Source organism: Seriola dumerili, unplaced genomic scaffold (genome assembly GCF_002260705.1).
Source record: "Seriola dumerili isolate Sdu_G_001 unplaced genomic scaffold, Sdu_1.0 BDQW01000149.1, whole genome shotgun sequence".
NCBI classification, from domain to species: domain Eukaryota; kingdom Metazoa; phylum Chordata; class Actinopteri; order Carangiformes; family Carangidae; genus Seriola; species Seriola dumerili.
Genome location: NW_019174404.1, coordinates 22,181,756 through 22,195,658, shown reverse-complemented (window position 1 = coordinate 22,195,658; position 13,903 = coordinate 22,181,756). Strand labels below are relative to the sequence as shown.

Genomic DNA, 13,903 nt, shown 5'->3' with positions numbered 1-13,903 from the left:
ACTATTAGTATAGTATGTGATTCAGGTGTTTACACACGTGATCGAGGTAATGAAGAAACAAAGTCCTTTAGTCCATAAAAGACACTGCATGGAGCAAAGTCTGTGACCGAAACTATCAAACTCTACATCAGGTTTCTAATCCACTACATGGTGGATGGAACATAATCAAAAACTAATTTAATAAGTTTCCTTTGTTACTGATTGGCTCTGTGTCCCACAGTCACATATTATACGTCTGTGTGGTTATTTTATATACAACACATCATATGTCTGCTATTTCAGAGGTCAAGCAAACATTCACTCTCAACATGGATTATTATATTATCATGATATTATATTATATACATGGATTATATATATATTATATGGATATTTGGACATTATGACTAAATGTGGTACTGTCAGTCCAATATTGTAAGATATTGTAAGAATTGTAGGTTTTCTGAGTTGCTGACCACTGCTCTATATGAATTTGTTCTTCTTACCTATCAGGTTAAGCCTAAATATTATACTGTATTATCTGGATTTTTTTTATAATACATAATTATATTGTTGTATTTTATGTTTCAGGTTTAAGGGATGCTGTCACTGAACAACAGTTCAAAGTTTTATTCGTCACATGGCAGTGTTCTATGTACAGTAACCAAAGCAGTGACATGAGGGTCGGACTCAGCAGCAGGACAGACCGCAAAAAACGAGTTTAGATATTCTGAAAAATATTACATGAGGTGGGAAATATTGCGATGTTCCACCCACTGCTGTGTGGCAGTCCTGTGTTTTGTCGAACCCTCCGTTCACCCCGACCTCCTCCTAATGCAGACTTGCTCCTGTCTCCTCTATCGATCCTCCCTCCCTCCCCACCTCCTCTCCCCCACCAAGCACCCTCAAACTAGATCACCCAAATACAATCTAGTCATGTTTTTAAAGCTTTCAAAGCTGTGCCACTTTTCTTCCATATAACTGGCACAAAACCTCAAATTCAGTTTTTATTTTGAAGCACTCATCTCAACGGTTGAGCTACAGGATTTATTATCTATTTTCAATTTAGGCAATTTCAGTCCTCTACGGTGGAAATGTCGCAGAGTCATTAACATTTGTCTGTCCCTGTTTTCCCCCTCTATCTATGCTCAGTGACTGTGGCCTGTCCTTAAAAGAACACGTGATTCGTTTGCCACTCAAATCATGATGTTGTACACAAGAGCAATGTATAGCATTATGAATGATTTCATCTCAAGTAACAGGTGTGCGTACCTGTGCTGCTGTAGAAGGCCAGGCGAGACGTGGTGTGGAACTTCTGGATCAGGAACTGTGATAAGGAGATGCGGTCGTCAGTGCTGAGGGACTCGTCGCCGCTCTTCCAGTACAGCATCAGGTCTTCATCTGTGTAGGCGTCTGCCAGACATCACACAGAGTCATGATCAACACAGCTTCGAATCAAGAGCGTGATCCAGATACACAGCAACGCAGAAGACAGAAATTTGGGACTGACCAACAAACAACTGACAACAAACAGGCTATTTATGTAAGGGACTTTAAAAGCCTCTTAGGCCCACAATAAGACAGAATTTTTCCTTATCTTATAGATAAAAACACTGTAAACCATAACAAGGAGGGAAATCTTCAACACAGAAAGTTGCACACATTTGTCTGGATTGTTGTAGGGGTGATTTGAAGTTTGTATCTTTATCTGTTCATGAGATACGCTCATTCTCTGGAGCAGTAGTTATGGGCATTTTTTATCTGCTCCTTGAAAAATCAGCTCCAAATCCTCTGCTGCACTAAATATCTGACTGCTCACATCCTGCTGTCTGTTTCTGTCACTTCAATAAACTTAGAACAACTTCTCTTCACGCCGATCTCATTTAATCTGGGTATACAGCCAAGGCAGGCCAAACCTCGGAATCAGACACTCTGATTGGCTGTGACAGGTCCCACTGGAGCCGATAGGAGGAATATTGAGTGATGTGACTCTAAGCGTGACTGGCAAAGAATCCGGATGAGAATCGATCAATAAACACACAGACAGAAAGCAGGAATGTGCCAGACAAACTCTAAAATATTTCATAACTTTGAATGTTAGTGTCTCGATCAAAGTCAGTGACTCACACGGACGAACAGGTGGTTGATAAAAACAGTTCTATAGTTTAAGGAGAAAAAAACTGCACGTCTCTAGCTGAAACAGTTGAGGAGTAATGACGCTCTAAAGACAACGTGAAATTTGGAAGCGTATACCTCCCACAGGCTTAAGCGACAGTTGAAGTGACAGCTACGACGCCCGTATACATTCCACCGCTTTTCCATAGTAGTGGAAGATCGCTAAGCAACATTTGGCTCTAATGACTACTTCACTTCTTCAGGAAACCGAGGTTGCTCTGAACATTGCTACAATATGTCTCTTAAAAGGACCTGAGAGCTCTTCATATTTACTTTAGGGACAATTTAATATGAGATGAGGAGTTTGTATAAATCCGTCTGTTACTTCAGCACCACGGACAGCGTCATGGTTTCATCCACACACAGCACAGTCAGGTTGTGGGCTGGTTGATTAAGGATCCTAAACTAAACTTTCTAGAAGCCCTGAGCAGGTCTGAACATTTGGAGGCTTTGTAGAAAAACTTCTATCTTTAGTTAGTCTCTGAATTGTGTCTGGTTGCAACCCCAAGTGGCCTAATGTCTTTCCCCTAACTGTTGATGTTAGAAGCTGTTCACAGTTCACGGTTGGGTAATGAAACAGCAGAGCGGGCACCTTTCATCTGAAATGTATGGGGACGCTTTGTGAATGGCCCCTGGTGTGTGCCGGGCCCTTCCTCTGAATGTCTTTGATGCCTCAAAAATAAAAATTGAACTGTAGTCCCTCTCACTCACTCAGTCTCTGTTCAGGTACAGCCCACCCCTCCTTCCCCTGATGGCTCAGGTGTGTCACCTGAAAACACCTCAGCACTGAGGCAGTACAATGGAGCCACAGCTGTTTTGAGACACTGAGCTAAAGCAGACTAGGGACGGATGCAACACTGTGCTCTTCTCTCAGTTACTAAGAGACCAACCAAAGTGTAGCTAATTACCCATACCACCCTTACAGAAAAAAACACATGAATTTAAATGTTTTCTTAAAAGTTTCCTACATTTGATCACATGTGTGGAGAACACGTGGAAAACATGATACCACATTTGTAACATGCCACAAATCCACTGCAGAAGTTTCACCGTAACATTTTCAACTAGTGCAGTAATGTGAGTACTGACAAACATGCAAACAAACAACAACAAACTATGTGGTAATCATGGTGCAATAGGGTTCACATGGGAATTTACATGGGCTTCACACATTACACCATGGAAATGTTCCAAAACCACATTTCCCATGAGCCAGTACGTGTTCCACACTTTTCACATGGTATTTTAAACATGTTTTCACATGTTGAATTTAACATGTGTAAAAATCACATGTAAATGTGGTCACATGTGATTTTGCACATTTGAAATCCATGTTGTTTTTCTGCAAGGACTTTTACAGATGATTCAATTTGACATATCATTCCCAATATTTCTTGAACGGAAGATTTCAGATGTCCTGAGGGTTGGGATCAGTTGCAACATATTAAAAATACATACCATTTCACTAATTAACTTTTGCTTTTTAACTCAATAAGCATAGTATTCTGGAAATATGCATTGTTTTACATTATAGTATTGTTCATTTATACGATAATATTGTAGCATTATTTATTTATGTTTAGTTTTTAGTTTTAGTTTAGTTTATTTCGTTATATTTATCAAAGAACAGTTTTATTTTTTGCATAGAACCGACCCTCAGTCATAATAGGCACTATCTATCTATTTTATTCAGGACAGTTTGACAGAAAAACAGCTCATGAAAAAATTTCTTTAATTCCTCCAAAACAAGTTTCATTAAGAAACTAAGAAATGCAGCAGATGTTGAATGTGTCCTCTGTCTCCTGGTGGGGGAGGGTCTAACTGAGCATGTGCAGTATGAGTGTCATCACTCTAGCATGTTTCTAATTGGAGGAACAAGACTTGTTGCAACCGTCACCCCTACTTTAAAGCAATAGTTTTTCAGTTATTTTATTTCTTTGTCATTACCTCCACCAGGAGGTTCTGTTTTCACCTGTGTCAGGGAAGAACCCAGTGAACTCAGTGAACAGCTTGAGTAGAATCTCGTTCTTATGGACGGAAACAATGACTAGAGGTTAGTGAATTAAATAAACACTAGCACTACCACTTAATTTATGATTGTTTATCAGGAAACCTGTGGAAGTGATTGTTCCATGTATCCGACTTAAGACTGGTTTCTGTCTCCACCTCAGATTGCCCACAAGGCCTTTTACCTCTTTTAAACAGTAAGACAGTCAGAACTGTCTGTGTATACACATGTGACATGTCCCTGGTAACACTTGTGACATAATGAGGTCTTGCTTGATGGTCATATGATGATTGGCATGTTGCAGTGAAGCACTGATACAGCGTGCTGTGATACTATGTCTGAACAGCAGTGCACTGTATACTGTCTTTATAGGAGGTTTACGGGGCCATTTTGGGCCCCTTTTCTCCTTGGGGGCCCAAAATGTTTGCCTGGCTGCCTCTCCTGCACCTCTGCCTTTGCTCTCTTTCTTCAGTTTTTGTTTGTGATTTTTGTACTTATAGTCAATCTTCATTTTTAGGTCACTTGATAAACATGTAAGTCTCTGTATATAAAGTTCCAAAATAAAAGATTTCAGGGTCTTAAAAATAAAGTTAACTCTCATGATCGAAACCTTGAAACATACCGTGACATTCACTGGAAGGAAGTGTTCCTCATTACACAAAACAAAGCCTTTCCCTCTGGAATGAGTGGGAGCAGATTTCACAGATTAGGCATTTCACCAACAATATAAATTTTCCTGAAGCTCATATCTTCTGCTCAGTTTTGTCTCAATAAAAAATTCATGTCCCACCTTTATGGAAGACGACAGTCTCTTAACACATTCAACGCTGACGGCATTAAAGGCGTATGAGAGAGGGAGCTGGGGACTGGGTTTGTGGAGGAGTAATGGTCTGATACAGAGGGAGGCTAACAGAGTCAGTGCAGGATCCTGCAGCACACATCCTGTTACCTTTATCCTGGGTTTTCTCCCCTCTGTGTCAAGTGTAAGAAAGAGGTAAGGTCTCACATACATTGCATCTGGCACTGCCCTCTTCTGGGAGGAAGTCTCACAGGAGCTCAACTCTCTATTTTTCTGAAGGAAATACAAATGAATCCTGGTTCGTTTCTGCTGAGTCTTTCAGTTTCAGTTGGCACTTTATGAACAAGCTACTTCTATTAGCAGGAAGATTTACAGAGTTAGGATGGATTAAGATCAGACCTCCTACTGTTAACCAGTGGGATGGAGAAATCTAGAGCTTGAGCTCAGTCTTGACGGGGAATGAGAGAACTTTTCATGAGCTATGGGCCTTTTACAAACTACCTTGGTAATGATCTCTTCCTCTAAAAAATGAGCCCATAGGTCGTCTGTGTAGCAGGTTATTATGACCCTGAGTAAGCGTTTGTTGCTAGACGACATTTAGTGGTCGTAGTAATTATGATGGGCGCAAAGGGAAATGTGAAAACTTGTTTATAATTGTTTATTTATAAAAAGTGTTAACAACTGAATTAATAAACTACTTATAAACATTTATAAATCCTTTGTAGGGATAGTCTTATTGTAAAGTGATACCGAGGTAGTTATTGTAACCTAAACCGCCATCTTTTGTTAGCTGCATGTTTATTATTGTTACCATGGCAATGAAGGTCCAGTACACCTGCCACCATGGGGCGCTATATCAGGAGATACTCCTGTGGGTTGTATCCTTGGGAGTGACCCCTCCCTGAGGGAAATCGTCCAACTTCCTCCCAACTTCAGTTATAAACTGGCCCTCACCATTAAGGCTAGAGTCACACACAGTTACCTTCCATATAGGAGAGGAGACCACTGGCTCAAGAGACCTACTGGGACTTTAATGTGCATGCAAACCACTTGTAATCACCATTCCAACATTATACAGCAGAAGGAATTTGCAAATTTAAAGACAAGAGAGATACATAAAAATAAGCACTTCATTAATTGCAGTTCCACATATGCTGTGTACCGCCTCACCTGTCCTTGTGGCTGCTTTTACATCGGACGCACTAAGAGGCGCTCGAAAGACAGAATAGCAAAACACAAATATGCCATAAAAACTAATAACATTGATTACCCTATGGCACGCCACTTCCATATTTGGCATAACATCAACAACAGCCTTTTGAAAGTAGAGAGTACTGAGCTCGTGTAGCAGTCCATTAGAGGAGGTGATCGTCTCAATAATTGACTTCAGAGAGACTTATTGGATTTTTACATTTGATGCTTCTGTGTTTCCAGGTCTGAATGAGGAAATAGATTGAAGACCTTTCTTATAAACTGTCAGTCCCTCTCTTTATTGTTTAAAAATGGTTGGTATCCTTTTATTGCCGGTGCTCTGTCTATATAAGAAATCACAATGCTCCCCTCTAGTTCATTTCTGTTTCCAACCACGCCCTGAGGAAAACCCTGTGGTGGTTGCAACTGATCAGCGTTTCTTGGGGCTATTTTGTGATATGTTTTACTCTGATGTGTCCCAACACAATAATGACATTTTAACTATATCCTTGGTTGTGTGTGTGCCTGAAGTAAGCCTGGCAGCTTCCATTTGGTCGTATCAGACGGTTGGAACAAATGACCTGTATGGTTGTTCAGGTTGGAGGACTGGTTGCCGTAAGTGCACAGCAGACTGGTACTCGGAGGACACTGCTCTGTGGCCTGGTGTCCTACCAGTGTCCCAATGAATTTCTAATGTTGTCTCCTGGGTGTCTTAATGTCTGGCATTAGCTCCCTGATCTGTGTAATGTGTCCCAGCTGTAAGATCTCTGTATCAAGTCTTCCTATGTAACGTGTATGTCGAACGCCTTGTTTTTTTTTTAGGGCTTGTGATCTGCTCGCATCGATCTTTGCTGTCATGGGGGTTTTGTGTGTTCTGATTTTGTATGGTTTTGTATTGTATTGAGTTTTTCCTTGAATTAATCAAATGTTTGACCTACAGTATCTATTACAACAATGTGATAATTTGACCATAGACTGTAAATAAACATGAATGTAGCCTCAATGATGTCACCCACAGGTTCCTGAAGAGCAGTGGTGAAGCTCAGAGTGAGCTGCTCCTCCGTCGCCATCTTGGCAGTGTCTGACCCTGCCCCTAACTCCCAGCTAATCCAAAAATCCCTAGAGTTTGTGGAACTGAGACTTTGGTTCATGCCAGTTTGTGGCAAGCCTACGCTCACCCACCTGTCACTCAAAGTGGCCACGCCCTTAATTCTCCATAACTTTAAGCTTTAATAAAATGTAAATAGGTGAGTTATATACAGTTGTCATGAAGGAGGAAATTAGCTTTAGAGACCAAAACAGTTTTTGTACCAGGCTGTAAACATGTTTATTTCTGCTGTAAAGTTGGACATTTTAACATGGGAGTCTATGGGGATTGACTCACTGTTGGAGCCAGACTCTAGTGGTCGTTAGAGGAAGTGCGTAGTTGGCTTCACTTTTCAACCCTGGAGGTTGATGCTTGAATGTGACACATGTTCTAATTTTGTTCTTCATGGTTTTCCAGATGTGAAACATGTACTCACAGCTCTCCAGCTCCAGTGAGCAGGTCTGAGAATCCAGAGGGAAGCGGCTGAAGTCCATGTTACAGGCTGCTGTTACTGTCACCCTGTTCAACAAGAGAAAGACAACAAGAGAGAGACACACGGTGAGAACAGTCATGGTGCTGCACATGTTCACTAAGAACACTTCAACACAAATATGTTCTGTATATTATTATCGTGAGTGATATTATTCCTGTCATGTGGTGTGATAAGCATGCTGAACATAGTGCACCAGTCCACGGCCATCAGCTGGCACTATGGATGAATGATGACAGTGGTGCTTTCAAGGACATTAAAGTTATAATCTGTAACCTTTCCACATTAAAATGTCTAAAAACAACTAGAATTATGTTGGATATGTTGTTGAGTTGTGTTCTTACATTATCCCAAATGTTTCCATCAATTCCCAAACCAGAGAAATCTGTGAATTTTATTCATGGTAACGCTCTGTGTCATTGGTTGCCTGTCAGTGACATCATATCCTCTATGATCATGTGTCAGTGTTGTGTTTGTATGACAGAAGTTCAACATTGACTTTTCTCTAGTTTTAAGCCACATACACTTTTTACATCTTGGTTTCTTTTGGGGTTTTTGTCATTTTTTGGCATCCAGGTAGCTACAGTGAGAGGGACAGGAAAGTCAGGGAGAGAGAGAGAGAGAGAGAGAGAGAGAGAGAGAGAAAGAGAGAGAGAGAGAGGCTAACATGTGGGCCATGGGCCACTGGAACTGCTGCAGGTAGAACTAAGCCTTTGTGGTAGTTGCTCTAACAGGTGAGCTGCCCCAAATGACTGATTTTTAAAGTGAAACTGCTTCATGGGTGTTTCTACTGGTTTAAATTATGTAGAGAAACAATCCAAACAAAGGTTAGCATCAATCTCAGCTCCAACTCTTCCCTGAGTCTCTGTCCTCCGTACAGCGTCGCTCAAACACTGACTTTAAATGTGAAGCTGCTTTATTCAGTGTTTTTAATCACCGGAACCACTGACACTGACAGAATCCAAATCAGCAGGAGCTTACGGTAATGCTGGTGAAGTCAACAACTTCCATGATTCCACGCTATTTCATGACGTGACCCACCGATGTCATTTCTTATTGTTTTGATTGAGAGAACTCTAGAGACAGAAGTTACAGACTGTGCGTTTAAGGATAAAAGGATTATTAGCAAAATTTCAGGTTGACGTGTAAATTAAGTGGCTTGGATCTTCTGCTGAGTCTTATCAGCATTAAGACTCTTCTTCTTCACCAGCTGAAGAATGGTACAGAGGATGAGTTCATATTGTGCACAGTTGATGCCAAAAGTTTATATTTCATTCACATGATGTTATGAATGGTTGAATAATTGATGATGGTTCATGAAGGTTATAATGTTCAGTTTGCAATAAAATAGTTTAAGACAGTTGTTGATTCAACTGTATGATCATTATGGAGGATGTAGTGTGTGTAGCAGTATTACATTATACAGAGGTGTGTTGTTATTTAGCTCATTTTCCTTGATATAAACGGGGTGGACAACATGATAGCAACACCTGCACGCCACAGTGAGTGTCCTTATACATACATATCGGTTCCAAATATCTGTTACTGGTCTCCTTGATTACCGGTAATCGGTTTCGGTATCGGCCCTGAAAAAAACATATTGGTCGATTCCTAAATACAACCCAGAGGAGTGTACCAGCAGCAGGCATACTGGACCATCATCATCATGGCAACAATAACATCTATCTACTGAATGAAATTCAATATAGTTTTACATCTCCTCTCTCAGGCTTCTCTCTGGAGCCCTAGTAACAACAGGTCACTGAGCCAATCAGAAGATAGGAGGCTCTGAGCCTCTCTTCTCTCTGCTTTGTTGTGACATCACAAAGTTCCAGAAGTCCTGACATCTGGTTTTATGGCTCAGTTTCTGAATACAGGCTGTGTGCATTTCTCTGAGGACTGAGCACTTTGATAGTTTTACAGTATTAATGTAGAACCTAGACCTGATCTATAATCAAACAATACCTTTATACTATATGGGACCTTTAAGAAAACACTGCTGAAGGGTTATTACCTTCAGTTACTATTGTCTGTTTCTGTTCAGTGTGAAGTGAAACTAAACACAAATAAGTTCATTGATATCAGCGTCTGTTCCTGCAATATCACTGGTTTCACTGGTTTTAATATTTTGGCCCACAGTATTCCCACTGCTCCTACAGTTTGTGATTTCAGTGAGTAAAGGAGACTGAGTGCTGTGGTAAGTAGCTTCAATGGCAGAGCCTCAGAGAGCGCAAAGATCTGTTGCTGTGCTGATGCTCTCCTATGACACATGGTGGAAAACATCCCGTTCAACTAGAGACTCAATTTGTTGAGTTTCTCTGAGCCAATATATGCAGAATATAAAAAAGTTATGCTGGGCTGATGCAACAGGCTGCACCGGTCAGTCAAGTCCCTCCTTTATGCATCATCTATTAACTGCACCACCCTTCTCCCCATGACAAACACACCTCCAGTCGACTCTTCACTGACCAGGGATCTGGACTTCAAGGAAGTAATGATGCTATTTAAGATGCAGTGTTGTTGACAGGTTATCATTTCCTTCGTTTTCACTGACACAGTGTTTAAATGAAACTTCTCAATCTGCTTCTTTTCTAACATAATTCTTTCTCTGTTCTCCGATCTGTCCTTGAAAAAGTCTGACCCACAATCTGAATCTGGTAAACTAGTTACATCTTAATCCGTCACCTCATGTTTTTTTTCCTAATACTCTTTCATAAGATGAAACACCATGCTACAGGCTGCTGAGATGTTGACAATGTGTAAATAGAGCTGTGTGATGTGCAATCATTCCTGATCTAAACGAGCTTGCAGGTTGGTGTGTGCTCAGTGTTCATTACAGGGAGCTGTAAAACTGAAATAGGACTCATGAAGTGTCTAAGAAATAATTCATAAGTTTCCAACATCTTTTTTGAAGATTTTGGACTCGAGCTGAACTACAAACAGAACTTCAAACATCTCTAGAAGATGTCTCTACTCGCCTCATTGTAGCGTCGGCTGCATCACACGGACGTAATTTGCCTGACAAGATGATGAATATGAAAGTAATTAAAGTGAAATCTGAGCAAAACAAGTTTGTGAGTAAATATGTAGATGAGAAGAGATGTACACTGATTCCTCTGGCTGCAGAAGATACAGATATGACTGTACACTGATTTAAAGGGTGATTTGCAGTGTGCTGTATTTGTTGCATTGTATCTTGTATCTGATGCATTTTACTGCTAATGTAACAGTTGAATACCTGAATGTAAAGCTGTGGACAGACTTTAAAATGACTGAAGAGTAGTACTTCAGGCTTCAGGTTGTCATGGTTTACCCTCACAGGAGTATTTCAGTTGACTTTTGGACTTTTGGTTGTTTTCCTGTTTTCATTTTTGAAATAACTTCCCTTGTGTGTCTTGTGGATATTTTACTTCCTGTCTTTGTCCTGTTTCCCTCCTTTGTGATTGTCTGCCCCACCTTAATGCGTTTGACCTGTGTTCAATCATCCTTGCCTCCCTTGTGTGTATTTAGTGTCTGTGCTCCCTGTCGTCTTTGTCAGTTCATCTGTTTTGCTCTGTTTTCCTGTGTAAAAGTTTCCTGCTAGTGGTCCTGTGTTTCCAATTTTTGGATTTTCTGGTTTTTGCTCGTGTTTTGCTCCTGCTATTCTTACCATGTTTCAGTTTTTGTTCTTGCGTTTTGTCTCCATTTTGGATTTTGAGTTATGTAAGTAAGTTAAAAGACTTTTTCACCACCAACCCCCTTTTTGTGTTGTCTGCATTTGGGTTCATCTTTTCCTAGTTTGTTTAAACAGACCTATGAATTTAGGAACATGCAACACAAACTGAAATAATGAAGGTCTCACACCTGGTTTGATAATTAAGCAAGTCTAAGTTCTATATTAATACTGTACTATACTATACTACTCCACAGAGAAATGCACACAGCCTGTATTCAGAAACTGAGCCTTAAAACCAGCCGTCAGGACTTCTGGAACTTTGTGATGTCACAACAAAGTAGTCACCACTCTCAGCCACGCCCCAAGCCACGCCCACCTGGACCCAACAACCAACCTGGCAGGATTTGGTTTCTCTGAGCGTTTACCTGCAATACTTCTATATTTTTATTGGATCACTCAGAAAACAGCCAGCCATCAGGACTTCTGGAACTTTGTGATGTCACTACAAAGCAGAGAGAAGAGAGGCTGAGAGCCTCCTTTCTTCTGATTGGCTCACCAACCTGATTTTTGGTTCTTAAAACTTCAAATATATCTTCTTATGGATCAACACTTCAAATAAAACACAGGAAAAGAGGAAAACAAATTTCTCTCAGTAGAATCTTTTCTAAGTAAAAATTCATCTGTGTGTGTCAGCGAACTGGATGAAAGGTTTAGAGAGTGTGTAACATCCTGTCTGTGTTTTGTCTTCTCAGACACACCTGTCCCTCAAGACACAAGTGTTCTCCTTATGTGTTATTATCTCTGCACCACCTGACATCACTGCAGTGTTTTACAGTGACATTGATTACTCTGAGCAGTTAAGAGGAACATTGGCATAAAAAGAACAAAAAGATTAGCAGGAACAAAGTGAGTCTTTATAAGAGGCACAGGAATAAGATAATGACCATAAAGCTGATGAGATGGTGTTTTGGCAAAGCTCATCGACTTACACTTTTTGGGTTCCCCCCGTGAACTCCGTGTCCGTAGTGGACAGCTTTCAGTTCTACACTGAAGGAAGCATTTTAAACCTTTATGATGGCAATAAGGGGAAAATAAGGTCCAGGGTTAAAAGGCCCTTAGTTCCCCTTCAAATCAGATTTTAATAAAACCTGGATACAAAAACAGCTTCAGTGAATTAATTTAACTTCAGAAAACCACACACTGCTTTACATTCTTCAATAGGGTCTTTCAAAGTCTGACACTGAGACCTCCTACAACTCAAATTAGCTTTTCCCATTATTAGCTCCCATGTGATGCACAGTCCGCTGTTACTGGATTATACAGAAGAAAACTTAAAACCTGATGATTCTCAGGCAGGTTCTGGAGTTAAATTGAATCTTTTTTTCTATGTTTTCTAAGTGGATTAACAGACATCAGACATTATGATATCACAGTGAATATAAAACTATGCGTATCGTGCCTGTGTTCAGATTTGCCTGAGTCATGATGCCAAGAGGGAGTTTGATTTTTATGCAAATTGCAGCAATCGAGTGCTAAGTATTTTTAAAGTACCTTAATATCCTCCGCTGCAGCTGCTGACCGTGTTGATCAGACAGGTTTCTCACCTTCTATAAAGATTCTTATGGAGAAAATCTGACTTAAAGAAAAACACATGAATTCACATGTTATTCACGGCCCCAGATAAAAGATCTGTATAAACTAAATCTAGTGAGTTGAGCAGCTGATTGATTGTTAACCCATCTGATGAAACCTGCTGGGCCTCAGTATTGGCTTTTGAATTCAGTCCAGATCCAGTAATGACCCTGAGAAACCAGGACACTTTCACCAATAACAGGCTATAAATAGGAGGGAATCTGTGACCACCCACTGAGCACCAGGTCATCTTCATGTTGTGGAACTTGGTGGATGGTCAATCTGGCTCCATGTTGGAACAGCTTAATGGGTGAATGTGTCATTTAGTTTAAAAAATATTCAAAAAATAACTTAAATGATCAACAGAATGTACAGAAATAAAAGTTTTACTCAAACACGTCCACGTCTAGCATGCTAACCAGCTAGCCCAGTCCCATCTTATAATACCACTTTGTACATCAAGAGGTGATAGTGAGTCACTGTAGCAACCAGTCTGCCCTCAGTCCAACTGAGAAGATGAAGAAGCAGCGCTGCCCAGAGGGCGTGCTCTACCTTCTGGGTCAAAGGTCACTATCTGGACCCGGACTTATAACCTACAAGTTATAGAGAACTGTTAAATGAAGGAGCATTTCTATTTTAAATGGCACTGCTTTTCTAGCCTTTATGGCACTGGTCACATGACGTTACTCAGCCAATCATTCTTATAGTGAGTGAGATACACACACACACACACACACACAGGAGAGAGACGCCGCCAGAGAAATAAGTGGAGAAAGTGAGATAGAAGAGGTAAAGAAAAAGAAAAGGATGTGTTAAAGCTGTTCAGTTGTTAAGATGTGCCATGGGGCTTTTTATTTATTTATTTATTTATTTTTTAACTGTTTGAG

The 13,903-nt window shown here is 40.4% G+C and overlaps 1 protein-coding gene across 1 annotated transcript in view; it reads right to left on the bottom strand.

Annotated features, from left to right (window-relative positions):
• The window catches only part of LOC111225442 (gamma-aminobutyric acid receptor subunit rho-2-like), a 77,248-nt gene that overhangs the window by 14,056 nt on the left and 49,289 nt on the right, over positions 1-13,903 (bottom strand). The window contains exons 5-6 of the mRNA XM_022750317.1: positions 7,676-7,758; positions 1,252-1,392 (exon numbers count right to left, since the gene is read on the bottom strand). Coding sequence (XP_022606038.1) covers positions 1,252-1,392; positions 7,676-7,758 — 224 coding nt within the window. The remainder of the gene's footprint in view (positions 1-1,251; positions 1,393-7,675; positions 7,759-13,903) is intronic.